Source organism: Stegodyphus dumicola, chromosome 11, assembly GCF_044657685.1.
Source record: "Stegodyphus dumicola isolate Sdum_Otavi_A_Nest chromosome 11, ASM4465768v1".
NCBI classification, from domain to species: Eukaryota; Metazoa; Arthropoda; class Arachnida; order Araneae; family Eresidae; genus Stegodyphus; species Stegodyphus dumicola.
In genome coordinates this window covers 22,041,154-22,060,530 of record NC_140778.1, presented here as the reverse complement: position 1 = coordinate 22,060,530, position 19,377 = coordinate 22,041,154, and the positions used below count along the sequence as shown (strand labels likewise).

Below are 19,377 nucleotides of genomic sequence, written 5' to 3'. Positions count from 1 at the left end.
TGTAGATCAAATACAGACGTAATACAATTTCACCCATTCTCAACACATGACGCAAATTTCAAAACCACAGAGTACTTCACGTAAATAAACAAAATTTCACGAAGTGCACGGCAGCATATGCGCAAATTGAGATGCGCACAGGAGGATCAGATCACGATCCCAAAAGTTGCCTTCTCTCCGTAGACGCTAGTAAAGTTGCCTTCTCTCCGTAGACGCTAGTAGGTCCGAGGCGGACATGCGCAGAATATTTTTTCATCATTAAAGATTTACGAATCACCTGATCATTATACAATATTTAAGTAAGTGCATTTATCTGTGTGTGTACGTAAAGTGAAATAAATTGTATATTAAACGAAGATGGATTTCGAGTCAAAAAAGTTACTAATTTAGTGCAGAGTTACATGTTCTGGGAGATTGTAACAAATCATTTTTAAGAGCCAGTGTTTAAAAGAGCACATGCAGAGATCCTTACGGAACACAAACCTCATGTATGTGAAATTGAACAGTTTATTTAACGGAAAACCTTATTTAAACATGCATATGCTAATTCACATAGGAGAAAAGCTTGATGTGATTTAAGTGCATAAGAAGACATTTAGTTAAATGTTTTTAGTTAATTTAGACTATCATTTGCTTTTTCACACAGGAGACAAACCGCCAATTTAACAAACACCAATTTAAGTAAGCATATGCTAATTAACAGAGTAGACATGCCTTCATATGTGTGTGAAGTATGCAAGAAGTCATATAGTAAGAAGATTAATTTAAAGATGCACATGTTTACTCACACAGGAGAGAAGTCTCATGTATGTGAATTATGTAAGAAGTCATTTATTCAGAAGGCTATTTTAAAAAGGCATATGCTTATTCACACAGGAGAGAAATCTTATATGTGTGAAGTATGTAAGTACTCATTTAAACACAAGTGGTCATTAATTACTCATATACCTATTCACACAGGTGAGAAATCTCATGTGTGTGAAGTATGTAAAAAGTCATTTAGAAGCAAGGGTTATTTGAAGAATCATATGCTTATTCACAGAGGAGAGAAATCTTATATGTGTGAAGTATGTATGAAGACATTTACACATAAATCGTACTTAAAGAATCATATGCTGATTCACACAGGTGAGAAACCTCATGTGTGTGAAGTATGTATGAAGACATTTACATATAAATCTTACTTAAATACTCATATGCTGATTCACACAGGAGAAAAACCTCATGTGTGTGAAGTATGTAAGAAATCGTTTAGTCAGAAGGGTAGTTTAGCCACTCATATGCTTATTCATACGGGAGAAAAACCTCATGTGTGTGAAGTATGTCAGATGTCATTTAGTCACAAGAATTATTTAAATAGACATATGCTTATTCACACAGGAGAGAAATCTCATGTGTGTGAAGTATGTAAGAAGTCCTTCAGGCGCAAGGATTGTTTAAAAAGTCATATGCTTATTCACAGAGGAGAGAAATCTTATATGTGTGAAGTATGTAAGAAGTCATTTAGACAAAAATGTATTTTACATGCTCATATGTTTAAACACTCGGGAGGAAAACCTCATGTATGTGAAGTATGTAAGAAGTCATTTAGGCAAAAGTTACGTTTAAAGACTCATATGCTTATTCACACAGGAGAGAAACCACATGTGTGTGAAGTTTGTCAGAAGTCATTTAGTCGCAAGTGTTCTTTATATAAACATATGTTTATTCATACAGGAGAGAAACCTCATGTGTGTGAAGTATGTAATAAGTCATTTAGCCTCAAGGATACTTTGACTACTCATATGTTTATTCACACAGGAAAGAAAACACATGTGTGTGAAGTATGTAAGATGTCATTTAGTGTGAAATGCGCTTTAAAGAGCCATATGCTTATTCACACAGGAGAAAAGCGTCATTTGTGTCAAGTATGTGAAAAGTCATTTAGACATAGGAGTTCTTTAAGGATTCATATGCTCACTCACACAAGAGAAAAACCTCATGTGTGTGAAGTATGTAAGAAGTCATATAGACACAAGCCTGCTTTGAAGAATCATATGCTTATTCACACAGGAGAGAAACCTTGTACCTGTGAAATATGTAAGAAGTCATTTAGGCTTAAGAGCAGTTTAAACAGTCATATGCTTATTCACACAGGAGAGAAACCTCATGTGTGTGAAGTATGTAAGAAGTCATTTAGGGAGAAGGCCAATTTAAACAGGCACACGCTTATTCACACAGGAGAGAAACCTCATGTGTGTGAAGTATGTAAGAAGTCATTTAGGGAGAAGGCCAATTTAAACAGGCACATGCTTACTCACGCAGGAGAGAAATCTTATGCGTGTGAAGTATGTAAAAAGGCATTTAGTCAAACAGGTAATTTACACACTCATATGCTTATTCACACATGACAGAAATCTTATGTGGGTCAAGTATGTAAAAGTCATTTAGTAGGAAGAGTAATTTAGATAGTCGTATGCTTATTCACACAGGAGAGAAACCTCATGTGTGTGAACTATGTAGGAAATCATCAAGACACAAGTTTACTTTAACCAGTCATATGCTTATTCACGCAGGTGAAAATCCTCATGTGTAGAAAGTCCTTGGGAAGAATGTAAGAGTAAAGAAGAATAAGCGTAAATTTAACAGGGGAATGCATATTCACATAGCATAGAAACTTGTGTATGGAGTATGTGAAAATTCATTTTTAGTAAATGATGAGTAAAATATGCATATTCACTGAAGAGAGAAATCTTTCATGTTATGTAGGTAACAATTCATGTGGACAGTAGAATAATTCGAAGATTAATATGTTGGCCTACACAACAAGAGAAATCTTCTGCCTTTTGAGGACATGTTAAATTAGTACCAGCCTTTAATTATCAGTGCATTAATGATTTGTCCTGCAGCAAACAGACCTCATTTTTTGAGTGCAAGTGAGTTTCAACAGATGTCAGTATTAGTGGTACCAAAATTCTTGCAATTTAGAGATTCATTTAGTAGCTGAACTGTAGATATAAAGGCATTATAACATGTGATATAAAAGGTACTGCTGACCCTGTATGCTGTTTGTAAATTGTCATTTGATACAAATAAGGAATAAACTATTTATTTCTTTCTAAAAAACAAAAAATTTCATTTGCATAAGATACATCTCAAGTGTTTTTTAAATAATTTTAAGTGGAAGCTACCTTTGCTACTATCCTGTGTTAAAGGGTTTAAAGCTGTTTATACCAAACTTGATTGAAAAACTCTTATTTAGAATCTGTCGTGATGTGTTTTGCAATACTTTCAACTTTTACAAAATTTGGGTGCTTGTTATTGGATTCCAATTTTCACAGTTTTTCTATAACTCGTGTTCACTGTCACATCTGTGACCTACCAAAATGCATTTTGTTCATCATATGTTTGTTACCACTTTGATATAGTTCTGATACTGCAATTCTGAAGCATGCCTAAATGTTTCATCCATATGTGTTTTATTGTGATGAAATACTAAAGACCTGCATTTAATTTATATAGTACCATTTTTTTTTAATATCCATTTTAGCTAAGTAGAGGTATTATTGGCAAATATTATTCTCAGTATTAGTATCGAGCTTCAATATCAAATGCGTCAAGTGTATAACATTCACAAAGGCAGTATAGTGGTATAACATATTATACTTGTAAAGCAAAATGAGTTCTCAAATATATTCAGTGAATCCACAACTTTCACCAAATAGAGCAACCTGGTGAGAGTGAAGCACCTAAGAAAAAATTTGAGGGAATTCACTACGTAAATATCGTTTTCAAGCAGGTAATAAACTCAAATTTGGTAGATTATTTGTTTAAAAACCATTCTATGGGTTTTATCCAGTGCTCAAAGTAATTTAATTTTTAATTTACAAAAATACACACTTTATAAGCCAGAACATCTAAAAGAAAAACAAAAGTCTGAGTTTCACTTGCAACATTTACAGTATTCAAACATTGTTAAATGTTAACATTATAAGTACCTGAAGCATAAAAAATTTTCTCAGATGGTTCCCATAATAATACAACTTAATAATGGAACTGAAAATATACTAGCAATACTTGGCTCTTGGTCAGAATGTTCATGGTTTTAATTCAATGAACAAGTTTTTTTAGAATCCACAACATGTGTTTGTACAGCAGGATTTTCATAGAAATTTGCCATATTAAATTTTACTCATAAAAATTTGGCAGTAAATATTTTATTTCATGGAATTTATTCAAGTAACATTGCTGTACTTAACCTGTTTTTTTATTTAATAAACCTTATTTTTTACAATTTATAACTGTCTTAAGGGTGAAATAGGTTAAAAAAATTGAAATTATGAAGTTATTAAATTAAAAAATTCTAAAACTTTTTAATATAAATATTTAAAATTTTATAATTTAAATGTTTTTTACCCCCTTAATGCTAATAAATGTATGTATTAAATGGAAGTATAGGAGGCGTTTTGCAAATGCTTTGATAATTAAATAATTCAGGGTTTTTTTTTTTTATTTGACACCTCATGCTTAGATATTTTAATATTTAGTCAGTAACTTTTAAAATATATCCACGTAAGTGTATTGTCGCTCTGACATAACACATTTTTTTTGATATCTTCTATAACTGAATGTAATGTACATACAGACTAGTTCAGCATTTTTTGCAAATTTATATGCATAAATTAAGATACAACTGTTTTGTTATAAATACAGACAAGATTTATCTGAAGTATTAGATTTGTCATTTTTCAAAAGTATCATGAGAATATACCTTACTGCTTGCTGTAAATACAGTACGAAATCCAGACTCGCATAAATGCTTTTTTATAATTTATTTACTATCTTAAGGGTGAAATAAGTTAAAAAATTAGAAATTATCAAGATATTAAATTTAGAAATTCTAAAATTTTTTAATATAAATATTTCAAATTTTATATTTTAAAGGTTTTTACCCCCTTAATGCTAATTAATATGTGTGTTAAATGGAAATGCATGTAAGTGTATTGTTGGTGGGACATAATACTTTTTCCCTGATATTCTCATGAACTGAATGTAACTGACTTACAGACTAGTTCAGCATTCTGTACAAATTTATATGCATAAATCAAAATACAACTGTTTAGATATAAATATAGGCAAGATTAATCTGTATTAGATTTGCCATTTTTCAAAAGTATTGCGAGAATATTCTTTACTGCTTGCTGCAAATACAATATAAAATCTGAGATCCAGACTCGTGGGGACATTAGCGATTCCAGAATTAGGATTTGCCCTTATATTAGATGATCAGTTTAAATCTAGTAACATGACACGTAAAAATTAAAAAGTTAAAAATATAAAATCTTGATTTATGAAATAGTGAGGCATTTACGATGTAAAGTGTATCAAAATGTACAGAAAAGCTTAGTATATATCTATTTACTTTATTAAACATTTCTTTCAATGTAAGTTGCTTCATTTTTAGTGTTAAAACGTTCTTTTTAATTCGGTACACAGGCATAATATTCTGTTCAGTTACAAAGTTTCCTTGTTCAAGTCTTATAATTGCGGTGTCGAGAATTCATACTAACTTGCCAATCCAAATTTTTTCATTTTCAATAACCTCTCTCTCACCTTTTTCACTATTGGTAGCATTATTTTCTGGATCAACAACCATACTGCTGATTGGTACTACAGTCAAAAGTCGTTAATTTGGACACCCATAATCCGGACCTCAAAGCTACAAACTTTCTGCGCATGCGTCGCATTGATGCATGCGCATAGGCGTTGACGGATGCGCGCAAGACCTTTATGGCTGTGCATATGAATGTGCGCACACGCATAATACGTTTACGCATGCGCGTTTAATGTATAACGGATGGTATAAACTAAAATTAGCTATTTCAGTTAATGTTGCAGATTGCGTTGTTCCTTAATCTTCGAATTGAATCCGGCTTATTATTTTTGCAGACTGTTAGAGCAGTTTTATAAAAGTAAGCTTGAACTTTCGATTACGTCAAATAGAATTTCCGATGCTGGAGCTCCCAAAGGATCTACAAAGCGAAAGTACGTTTCGATGTCCATCAAACAAAAAGTGGAATTGCTGCAAAAAATGGATAAAAGCATGAAGAAAGTGACAGAGAGGTTAGTGAAAACGAAAAAAATTCGTTTGACAAGTTAGTCGGTATTCTCGGCACAGCAATTACAGACTTGAACAGCTTAACTTTGTAACTGAACAAGAAATTATGTCTGTTTATATAGAATTAAAGAGAAAGTATTAGCACATAAAACAAAGCAACTTAAACAACTTACATTGAAAGAAATGTTTAGTAAACGAATAAATATTAACCTTTTTTTTGTAAATTTTGATATCCTTTAATCATAATTGTTCTTTATTTCATAAATTACGGTTTAATATTTTTAATTTTAGAATTTCTGCATGCCATCTTACCAGATTTAAACTGATGATCTATAATCCAGAATTGCTGAAGTCCCGACGAGTTCGGATTAACGACTTTTGACTGTATTTCGTTTTGAGGGCCGTAAAAAAATTGCAGCGAAAATGTATGCTCAAAAGTGCCAAATCCAGCGTACGCTTTGATTTCAGATTGTGTAAGTTTATATAGTTCTATATTTTTTAAGACGCCATTGAAATACAGTCAAAAGTCTTTTATCCGGACTCGTCGGGACTTCGGCGATTCCGGATTATAGATCATCAGTTTAAATCTGGTAAGATGGCATGCAGAAATTATAAAATTAAAAATATGAAACTGTAATTTATAAAATAAAGAGTAATTATGATCTAAAGGGTATCAAAATTTACACAAAAAAAAGCTTAATATTTATTGGTTTACTTTATTAAACATTTCTTTCATAGTGCGTGTGTGTAAAGCCTACATTACACATAGTCGAAATTAGAAAATTGCAAACAAAAAACTATTTGATGTGTATTCGTCATATTTATAATGACGAGGAATTTAAATCATATCAAAGATGGAGTACATCGAGATGAAATACTACATTTAGTAAGGAATTGTAAGTCGAATAAAATATAAACATCCGCCCTGAAGATAAAGATAGTGCTGATGGATCATTTTCCAGTTCATTGTGCGCTGCGATGTCCCCCCCCACACACACACACAGAGCAGCGGGAAATTGATAAAATAGATTTCGGAATGGTTAGAAAAACAAAGGATATGCGTTTATCCATTTTTTGCAGCAATTCCACTTTTTGTTTGATGAACATCGAAACATGCTTTCGCTTTATAGATCCTTTTGCAGCTCATGAATTGGAAATTCATTTTGATATAATCGGAAGTTCAAGCTTACTTTTATAAAATTGCTCTAACAGTGTGCAAAGAATAATTATCTGGATCCAATTAGAATATTAAGGAACAATGAAATCTGCAACATTAACGGAAATAGATAATTAGATAATTTTAGATTAGCTTACACCGTCCGTTATGCATTAAAGCGCATGCGTAAACGTATTATGGGCATGCGTGAATGCATATGCGCATGCGTAGACGCATTATGCCTTTACGCATGCGCAGAAAGTTTGTAGCTTTGAGCTCCGGATTATAGATGTCCTGATTAAAGACTTTTGACTGTACTAGTTTAATTTTTAAATCCTTTTTTGATATCCTATGGATTTAACAATTTGGGAGTTGCCCTTGACAAAAAGTCGGCAATAGAATTTTGGGTAAAGTGCAGAATCACCCACTGCTTGACATGTTTTTAAGAATTGCACATACTCGGTATCCATGTGCGCATCGACCTATTTTCACTTAAAAAAAATCCTAGAATTGCACAAAAATGGCATTGCGCACACCCTTGACTTTATCTATGTACACATCGACCTATTTTTTCTTAACAAGTAAAAGAAAATTGACAAAAATCCAATTGTTTTTAACCCTTGTAAAAAGCGGCAAACAAATAAGTGAGCGATTCTGCACTTTACCAAGAATATTTTCAAAGAAAAGGCATCATTCATTATAGAAAATATCATTTGAACAACCAACGAGATGAAATTATACTTTAGCGATAAATCGGTAGTGAAATAGCAATGCAGGTATCCATTCAGTTATGTTTAGCAATTTTTATATAAATTATAATAATGATCTGAAATAGTTATTTACTCTTATGCTTCCATTCAGTCATATTTAGCCTTTTTCATATAAATTATGATAATAAAAAAGTATTATATGAAATTAACCTTTCATCTAAATTAAAACATCAATCTTAGATAGTTATTTACTATTATAATTCCTTTCTTGCCGAATTATTTTTAGCAGCATTGGCATCAACAATAGTTTGGCGATTTTTTACGGCCCTCGAAACCGAATAGTGCCTACAGATTTTGCCGTCCATTATTGATGATTGGGACGTTGTCATCAAAATGAAATGTACTTTATTAAACATTTCTTTTCATTTCTTTCATGTGGTAGTTTCTTATTATCTGCATCCCCACTAAAAAGTTATGAGCTCATTGGTGACTTTGAAGAGAATTCATAAAATCATTGTTGAGTGTGGAGACAAACATCCATTCGGAAATCATTATATCTATTTAAATGCTACTTTGACTCTTACTGTTTTATTATATTCTTCTTTTCCATGTAATACTCGGATACTTCTTGGTATTTTGTACTGTTGTGGTTGCTATGTACACAGGGATCTGTTTACACGAAAAAAAAAAAAAAGGAAAGTGCACAAACCTTGCATTGAAATTCTAAAATTGGATGGTACGACCTGAATGATAATGGCTTTAAGCAAGCCACAACATGCAATGTGACTGCAGAAACATTGTGACTGCAGAAACTAAATCTGATATTTCACCAAAGACCTGCAGCTTTTGTCATTGCTCAGCAAAACAATAAAACTCCTATAGGAGGAATTTTTGTAGTCTTGGTGGCAAACTTTTCTAGACAGTTAAAACGCCATTTAGGGCAGATGCTACAGGCATATCTGGATTGCCACATAAATAATTTTTGGTGACATGCTGCATTACCTCATCAGCAGTTTGTCAAGGCTTTCCTGTGTGTGTAATGAGAAATTATTGAATATATAGTAAAACACAGATATGAATAACTTATCTGAAGGAAACCAGCACAATACTTGTTTTTGTCTAAGCGAAGTTTGTATATTATCAAGAGCATTTAACAATTTGAGATAAAGTAACTCATGGTTAACTATGCATTTGATTATTTTGATAAGTATTTAAGCAATACAGAAACTAATATCAGACTAAAACTTAATAAAATGAAAAAAAATTAATAAAAGGACGGTATATACAGATTAATTTCACGCTGTCAATTAAAGTAGAAAAAGTCTATTTTTATATCTTAATTAAGAACATGGAACTAATTAGAAGTTTTTAGTTTTTTCTGATACTGATTTTATAATTTATTATTCGTTAATATGTGCTGATATTGCTATTTATATAAAATAAGCATAATTACTGAAATGCAATAAAGTAAAAAATATCACATAAATGTATAAACAAGGCTGAATTTTAAATATAAATACAGATGTGTGTAATAAAGCATATGTACCAAGGCCCGCGCCAAGCCTCATTGGTGCCATCATGCAAATGTCTAACGATCGCCTTTATGCAGTGATGCCTTTTGCTTATGGTTAACATTTAAAATGAACTCTTATTAACATAATAATATGAAAAACCAAAAAAATTACATTTTATCTTTTAATTTGTCTAAATGTGCAAACATTTTGTGCTTTGCTAAAACCCACATTCGAACGTATTTATTAAAGAATTATATGTACATTTATGTTATAAAAAGCCGCCCAACTGGTATAAAGTCAAAAGTCGTTAATCCGGACTCGTCGAGACTTCGGCGATTCCGGATTATGGATCGTCAGTTTAAATCTGGTAAGATGGCATGCAGAAATTATAAAATTAAAAATATGAAACCGTAATTTATGAAATAAAAAACAAAAATTCCAGATACTTTGAATTTCCAGGTACAGTAGAACTCCAATTATTCGAATCAGATGGGACTAGAACCCATTCGGATAATTTAATTTTTTTCCGAAGAAAAGATCTATAGACATGTGAATTAACTACTAAATGTACTGTATGTTAAAAATGAAAGAAAAAAAACTAATTTTGAAGAAAAGAGGTTTTAATTAAATAAAATGAAAAGACAACACTTTTACATCTATGTGATATCGTGTATTTTACAGCACTTACAAGTTCTGAAAGTAATTGCTTGCTGAACATCTCGTAAAGTAAGCTGTTTGACTGTCTTCATCCATTTTCGGGCAGCCGAGTCGTCCATCTGCTTGACAATGAGAAGCTGTATGTGGTCACATTTGGGTTGATGCTCCTTCGAATGCTGATCATTTGTGGTCAAGTCATAAATCATAAAGAAAGGAAAACACGAGGATGCAAGAAATGGAAGCGTGAATATCAAAAGCACACATTTATAATTATGTTCTTAAGCATTTTAAATATACGTAAATACTTTTATTGAAATTACATGTGAATTGTATGTCATGCATAATGTAACATTAAAAGCCTCAACAGTGTGAAATGTTGCTGGGAAAACAAGCTTATAGTGATAAGTACATTTAACATTAATTTAAATAACTTAATTAATAATTAAATGGCTGTCTCCCAAAATTAGTGAGTGCCAAGCTGGCATTGGTCTTGGCAACTAATTTTTATCTCTTAAACTTCCAGAAATCTATTCCTTGGGAAAATAAATTTTATGAAGCCATCATCGGATCTGAGTGCATTCAATCCATTACAAACCTGTAGACACAAAACAATATCAAATTCTGAAAAATGCTTTTAAGACATAAAAGCTTACAGACTCTGTTGGCTTTCAACATCAAAGAAAATATATTATCCGATTGTGAAACTCTTCTGAACATGAAAGTTGAAGGAGACCTTGCCAATCATTTCAGCAGAAGCAGATTATTCAGAGACTCAAATTATGAATATTGCATGTAAAAAGCTAACATCATTTAGAATTTTTCAGATTGCATTGCCATTCTTTACCTATTTTTAAAGTCGAATATGTTGTTAATGAAGAGATGTTGTAGCTTTGAAAATATTCCACTTCATGCAATCTGATATAGATGATGTTTTTGAAAATGTGAAGAAAATGTAGAAATTAATCCATCTTTTCAAAAATTAAACCAGATTATCAAGAATTTATCAAATTTACATTAAACCAAAACAGACTTACTATGATTGCATTGTGACATCATGCTTATTCGTTATTGGAGTAAATCACTCTTTGGTAACAGTGTATATGTGTTAGTAGCTCTATTATGGCTTTACAAACCTCTCACTAAATTTTTTTCGAGGGAAAAATTTTCTGAAATATGCCAGTTACTTGAATAGCTGATAGTTTTGCTTTACTGTATGTATGTAGAAATTTTGTCAGGCAGACTTTATATGTCATAAGTACTAAGCTACATAAAATTTCAGTTCAATTTTTTTTCAACTGTGGTAGGAAACTTTTTCTCTTCAATAAATAGTGAGCGTTAACAATACAAGATAATTAGAAACTTGTATATACACTGAATTAGGGGATCTTGTTTGATGTGCTGGCAGGCACATTTTTTACTTCCTTGTATGAAGTATTGTAATCACGAAAAATTCCGTGTACCACGTTTCAATGAAAATATCCATCCTGACCACTATCGATTGCAATTTAATGATGTTGTTGCATGATATCTGTACGTAAAAATGGAATAATGGATTACTTTCCACCGAAAAGCTTATAAAACTGACTCAAAATGGATTTAGAAGAGATTTTTTTCATGGTGTCTGTACTTACGTATCTATGTATCTCGTATAACTGAAAGAAATAGCCTTAGCATGTTGAAATTTTGAATGTGGGACTGCTATAACATGTAGATGTGCACCTCCCTGTTTGGTTGAAATTGGCTGCACCAAAAGTATATAAATGTTATACAGTACAAAGTCTTTAATCTGGACCTCAAAGCTACGCATGCGCATAATATGTTTACGCATGCTTGTTTAATGTATAACGAACGGTATAAGCTAGGCTAAAATTATCTATTTCAGTTCATGTTTCAGATTGCGTAGTTCCTTAATCTTTTAATTGGATCCGGCTTATTATTTTTTGCAGATTGTTAGAGCAATTTTATAAAAATTAAGCTTGAACTTTCGATTATATGTCAAAAAGAGTTTCCGATTCTGGAGCTGCCAAAGGGTCTACAAAGCAAAAGCATGTTTCAATGTCCATCAAACAAAAAGTGGAATTGCTGCAAAAAATGGATAAAGGCATGAATAAAGTGACAGAGAGGTGAGTGAAAATGAAAAAAATTCGATTGACAAGTTAGTCGGTATTCTCGGCACAGCAATTACAGGACTTGAACAGCGGAACTTTGTAACTGAACAAGAAATTATGTCTTTATAGAATTAAAGAGAAAGTATTAGCACATAAAACGAAGCAACTTGAACAACTTGCATTGAAAGAAATGTTTAATAAAGTAAACAAATAAATATTAAGTTTTTTTTTTTTTTTTTTTTTTTTGTAAATTTTGATACCCTTTAGATCATATTGCCCTTTATTTCATAAATTACGGTTTCATATTCATGCATGCCATCTTACCAGATTTAAATTGATGATCTATAATCCGGAATCGCCGAAGTCCCGGCGAGTCCGGATTAAAGACTTTTTACTGTATATCCTATTACTTGGCTCTGCGAGCTCAGTTTTTTTATTCTTATGTGTTGGTAAATTGTGCAGTTTTTGCTTTAAAAATGATTGAATTATGTTTTTCATATCATCCGGTGAAGGTTTTTATGCCTTTAGTTAAACTACATGTTATAGTTTTAGAATTATCAACAATTTCAAAGTTGTTTAGATGCAGCTAAGCCTAATTTTTTTACTTTAGCAGCTGTAGTTCTTTATATTTGGAAACTTAGCAGAATAGTGGATCTAGAGAAACTAAGCTATAATAACAACAAACTTAACTTCTTTATTTATTATTGCTAATTATATCATGGTTAATCCATTCTGGAATTATCATTTAAGTTATTAAATTATCCCGTGTATTGACTCAGCATAGCATCCATAACAAATAAAGTCAGTTTCTACACCTTCAGTGTATTTTTGATGAGTAGAACGAATGAAAACTTTTAGTTTTGTGCACCCAAAAATCTACTTTTTTGCCTGCTGGCCGAATTGTTTGGTTTTGCGCAGAAACTCTAATTTTAATTGTAAATTTTTTTTTTGTTTCTTGCATTTTTAATTTTGTTAATCTGTTGTTGTTTTGGTAATGTTTAGTGTGCTGCTAATATTGAAAATGGCCATTGTGTTTTGCATCTTAAGTTTGGGGAAAAATAGTGGAAAAAATTGGGTGGAATCAGAATGTTCCACAAATGTTAGCACATTTAAATTAAATCTAAAAATTCTGTTAGCAACCTGAAAACTATTAGTTTAGTTATTTTTTTTTTTTCTTAAATTCGTAACAGAACTAAGTAAACACAGAATTCTGTGTAAATGAAAAGTCTCAAGTGCTTATTATAGGGTTCCAAAATTTTAATTTTTTTCGTTACTTGAAAACAATTATTTCATGGAATATAGTTTTCGTTTTCCCAGTGTCAGTCAAAGGAAAATATTTTAAATTAACTTTCTCTAAATAGATAAGTTTGCCATATTACTCATGTATTTTTCCACTATTTTTATTGAAAACTCTGAAATAATTAAAGTATAAAGGATGCCGTTGAATTGAGAACATAACAAATGAAACAGATACATGGAAAGATTATCAGCAACTCTCAGTTTTGTTTATTAAAAAAAAACCTGCATTTGAGTTAGAATAAATACTAATATTGGTATTATATTTAATCTAATAAAATATTGTCATTATTTTTTATCTGAATCCTGACTCTCATTGTTGTTCTATATTGTTTCTGCATCTCAAATCATGTAATACTGCTGGTATAGCCCTCTGTGTCATCTGCTTCAGCTTGCAGGTCAACACCATTCAGTACGCCTTCCCACATGCAGTTATCTTCCGAACCGTACAGACCATTATGATATCCGCTTTTTCCTGAAGCCCTTCTCTATTGTTGCCCCATGAATTACAGGCCATTTACAAGCAAATCAGTTTAAGAAAAAAAAAGAAATTAACCACTGCATACAGAAACTAAATTTAAAATTCAGAGGTTTTTGCTTTCTGAATACTATGAAGAAATTGAAAATAGAAACCTGTTTGAAACCTACCTTTTTTTTTGTTTACCATGTTCATAAATATTGTTGCGTAATTTTTCGTCCTTTGGTACGTTCACTTCGGGGTTCGTGCAGATTTAGAGTGAATAATGACAATAGCACTTGATAAAGTATCGAAACACGCTTTCTTTAGCCAATATTAATCAGGACAGCTCCTGATTAATATTGGCTAATATTGGCTATAGTCACATTCTACAGTCGTCGAAGATCTACCATACACACCCTGGAACAATCAGCGACACAGCCTTCAGGTTATCCGGCTATAAAGGTAGAGACAGCTTCACTGCAAAGCACCAGAATACAGCTCCCGACTCTTCTCGGAACTCCATGTACTCTCAATACTCTCCACGCTACAACTTGCGATGCACTCGATGACACACAGACCACAGCTCCCGACTCTGGTTCATTCGTTTCTGGAGCTCTACACACTCTCTCGACGCTGCACTAACTGCGATATACTAAGAGAATCTTTCGATGCACTCGACGACCCACTCAGCACTCGCTGCCCGGCTCCCAACTTGATCGAATCTGCACAGACTGACTAACTCGAGACTAAGTATCTCGCACTTTAGACGAGGCACTCACTGACTGACTGCGGGCCAGCAGGGTTTATATAGCTTTCGGCTTGTCTTCGAGAACGTTCTGGGCTAAACCGGTAAGAATTTGTTCCAGAAGGTTCTCCAACCGTCCACGGTATGTCGTGAATTGTTGCGCCAAATGAGCGATTTCTCACCAAATATGGCAACCCTAAACTTTCTTTCGGGGAAGCTATTTCACCGTGAATGTACATTTCGTAACAATATGTTAAGTTTATAATAATTTAAGTTATAATAAACTTAGTGTAGTTATAATGCTGAACTGTGCATTATAATCTATCAGTACATTACACTGTAAAATGTTATTAGTTTAATTATTAACTAGAATTTTTATATAGCAAAAGAATTCTGCATATAATTCATTAGAATGATTTTTTTTTCTTTCAGCATTCATCTGAAGGTGATATTTAACATACCCTAAAGTTTTAAACACTTGTTTGCACTGGCAAAATTCTGATTCTGAGAATGAACAAAGCCTGAAACTGAACAGGTAAACTGATTCTCAGCCTGAGCTGGAACATGTATACTTGATGACTCCATTAATGTAATGCGAACAACTGCTTTTGAATGTTTATTTGGCCAGACTGATACAAACATGGAAAATGTAAAACTTTGTGATATGAAGATTTGATCAGATAGAGACGTGCAAGTTATGAGGAGGTATTTTGTTGACATTGCATGCTTAGCAATATGGCACAAAATTGAACATTAGATTTTAAATGTTCCAAAAGTGTACTTATATGCTATTTTATATGATAAAAAACTAAAAATTTCTCAAACTAAAAACAATATTCTTTTACTTGTTATTTTTAATTTGCTGCAAATATCAAAAAAAATTTTATGTAAATTGAGCCTGTCTTTAACACTGATGGTTTTATGTAAAGATGTCAATTTACTAGGCCATAATTAATGCTATGCAATATATATATGTATAATAAGTGTACAGAGAATGTGATTTATACAATATATTTAATAAAAGCAATACAAAGATGTGATATATGAATTGAGGTATCCAATATAATTTCATTTTAAATTTAAATACTTATATAAATAAAAAATATTTTTACATTTAATTAAATACAACTGTTAATATTTAAAATGATAATAATTGGTATTTATTAGATATTCTTATTCGGCTTTTATTCCTTTTGCTTATTCTAATTGTTTTTAATGTGACTGGAAATCCATAGCTTAATTTCCACACAAATTCGTCTGTGATTTTACTAAATATAGTTGAACTGCATTTTTCACGATTTCCAGTGAAACTTAATAAATGTTAATTATAATTATTCAGTGACACGGGATTTCATTGCAAACCTCTAATGTATTGTAATAGTTAAGATTTCCAAATTTAGAAAAATTATTTAAAATATGTATATTTATTTGGATAATTTCTTGACTTTAATTTTGTCTTAATATTAAGTGTATTTAACCATTCGATCACCTAATGAATGGGAAACGACTTTGTATCCAAGAAAAGCAAAAAACCTTTTTTTTTGGTACTATCCTATTTGTTTCCAAAGCTCTGTGCATTTAATTGCAATACTTTAAAGTAGTTTTTTTATGTCTGTAAAAAAAAAAAAAAAAAGATTAGATGCAGTTACATAGGAAAAAATTAGATGGGTTAATATGTATTGGTCAGAGCGAGTACTTGATTACTTATGCATTGATATCACTGCAAATAAAAGGGATGGATATTTAATTAATAATTTTCACTTGGATTTTTTTATTTCCTTTATTCTTAATTGTTGGTTATTTAAAATGAAGGGCAGAACTTACCAGCGTAAAATGGCTAAAGAGACATCAGCAGAACTGTCTGTCGTTGCCTAAACTTTCATTTGAATTCATATGGAATGGGTTGGAACAGGAGTTGCAAAATTTGTGCCAACAAAATAGGCTGTTTTGTGCATCTTGTGTAATCTCAAATTAATGTGGTAAAATCTCATATATGTTTTTTATTTGTAAATTTTTCTATCAGTTTTGCATTGAATTAAATATTTTTCTTTCTAATTATTTTGTCTGAAATATAGAGCAATCACTATCAGTAATAAAAATAATTCAAAGAAACAACTGAATGATGCTAAATGACTTCCTATTGGAAAGCTGTGTTCGATTCGCTGTGTCGTCGACATCATCAAAACAAACATACTTGATTGAGGATGGCGTTGCTGCCATATTCCTCATTCAAGTATCTTTAAACTTTTTTTTCTAATAATTATTAACTCAAAAGTGACGTTAGACCCAAATGGACGATAGTCTCGAAATGGCATATTGTGTTGAATCACAATAAATGGCGTATCACTTTCCAAATCGTTGCCACCAAATTTTATCGCCCTGTATTATATTTAAAGTAATTAAGTAATGGAGAATCTGCATAAATGTGTGCATGTTTCTCGCATTATGAAAAAATAATGGCACCTAAAGCCATGAAATTTTGAATAGCGTAGTCCTGCACCTGGAAGTCCGAATCTCGATTTTAGGAATAGGTTTTGTTATATATTTCACATTTTTAAAATCTTAACGGGATAACATCTGCCAATGTGCTCTGCAAGGTATACAGATGCTTCCTTGGCCACCATACTTTCCTGACCTGTCACCAATCGAATATGTGTGGGATGTGATTGGACGCCGTTTGCAGACTCTGCCCCTGCCTCGTTCAGAAGACGAACTGTGGTAAATGGTTGAAAGGGAATGGAGAGCCATCCCTCAGGACACCATCCGCACTTTTATTGATTCTATGCCTGGACGTGTTTCTTCGTGCATTGCTGTCCTCGGCGGTCCTACGTCCTACTGAGCTACGACGCCGTTCTCGCTCTGTATTCTGACTATCATTTTGAAATAAAAATCACTTATTGCTGCTTTCTATCTCAGTCTTTTTTCCAAATTTCATCACTTTCTGACCACTGCTTCTTGGTGCTGCATTTTCAATGTCGAGCAGTGTAATTTAACTAATTTTAAAGCTATAGGAAAATGTACATTGTTTGTAATAAGGATGACGTTTTTGGAGCATTATATAAATGAACATCTTAATAAGCTTTTTCGTTAATAAAAAAAAAAGGGGAAATAGATGACTGTGAATGTATTTACAACTGTTCAACATTCTAGATAAAATTCTTCTATGAAATTAATAAAAAGTTGGATACACATTATGATTTATAAATGTTAAGTTTTTTTTTTTTTTTCTTTTCTCACAAATGTGAATAAAGAATTAAAGTTTTGGGATGAAGCATTCAGAATTACCTACACCATTAAGTGCATGCACAAAATGTTCATTATGTATTTTTATTATCTATAAAATATTCAACAAATAATATTTACATCAAAAAATAAAAGAAATGTAAAATCTTAGTTACTGTGTGATTGACAAAACATATTATATTAGTCAGATGTTATTTACAAATGTTTTCTTTAATCATAGCACACTTTCATTTAGCAAACAGATTTTCTGGTTGAAATTAAGCGTATAAATCCTAGCTTGTAATTATATTAAAAGTTCTAAAGCCACTTGAAATAATCATTTAATCTCTCATAGTTTGTTCTAAGTTATTAATATAGAAAGAAAGAAACTTACAGGAGTAGTTAACAGTAAAAGTAATGATTAGCTTGTATGATTAAATTTCGTTATCAAACAGCAGTAATAAAGTTCAGTTATTAGTGATGTTTCTGTATTGAAAGTCCTGATCATTTCCCTTGCTAATGACAGGCTGTTATAATAAAATATCTGTGAACTTTTCAGTTTCATTTGCTGCAGGTTTCTTCAGTCTTCGTTCTTTTACAATTTTTTGTTGAAAAAAACTTTTTTGTAGAATAATCTTTTTACTTGTAGATTCAAATTTAGTGGTTATATTTTTTTGGATTTATTATGTTGCAATTTTCTGACAACTGTAATATTTTTTTAAAAGCATTTAAATGTTGCATGATTTTCTGAAATATTTTGTCTGTAGTCTGCAAATTTTTATTTATATTGCACAGTTTTTGGATTTCATTTATTAGAATTTAAAAAAGAACATTTTTGATTAGTTGATTTCTCAGAAGTTATGTGTGGTTTTTCAAAATTTCGTACTCCTTCTTTTCAGAAGTTAATGATTGCTTCAGAATAACCTGTTTCACTTTTGTTGTACATTACTGCTGAATAAATGTGTTTGCACAAATTATTTTGAATACTAAAGTCAATACATTCACAAGTATATGCTTGCATGCTAATATTACGCTGTGTACACATTTTCAAACAGTGTTTGTTACAATCATGCTCTGAATTTTGTTTATTATGAATTATTTTGCTCTGTGTCATCAAGAGAAAGGTCCGAAAAAAATGGCAGAAAATTTGGGACGTTCAGCATCACAACAAGTTGAGAAATGTCAAGTCTAGAATTGAGCATTGGGATTTTGCTGGAAATTGTAAGAAGGAAGTTCTTTTGACTCGCCTCAGAATTGGTCACACTAGAGTGACATATAACTATCTTCTCAAAGCTGAAAATGAGACTGTTTGTTTTAATAGCAATGTTTGTTTATCTGTTTGTCATATTTTAATTGAGTGTCCATGTTTTAATAGTCTTCGCCAGAAATATTTTAATAGCTGTGACTTACCT

At 31.7% G+C, this 19,377-nt stretch overlaps 1 protein-coding gene across 2 annotated transcripts; it reads left to right on the top strand.

Annotated features, from left to right (window-relative positions):
- The first annotated feature begins 305 nt into the window (after positions 1–305).
- On the top strand, positions 306–17,822 carry LOC146993839 (uncharacterized). Of its 2 annotated transcripts, none has more exons than XM_085826579.1 (2): positions 306–3,025; positions 15,176–17,822. In XM_085826579.1, the coding sequence occupies exon 1, from the start codon at positions 690–692 to the stop codon at positions 2,388–2,390; it is 1,701 nt and encodes a 566-aa protein (XP_085682705.1). In that variant the 5' UTR covers positions 306–689; the 3' UTR covers positions 2,391–3,025; positions 15,176–17,822. The 2 variants fall into 2 exon arrangements, with proteins under 2 accessions (XP_085682705.1, XP_085682704.1); XM_085826578.1 differs by having other exon boundaries at positions 306–3,778; positions 15,176–15,791.
- The last annotated feature ends 1,555 nt before the right edge of the window (positions 17,823–19,377 follow it).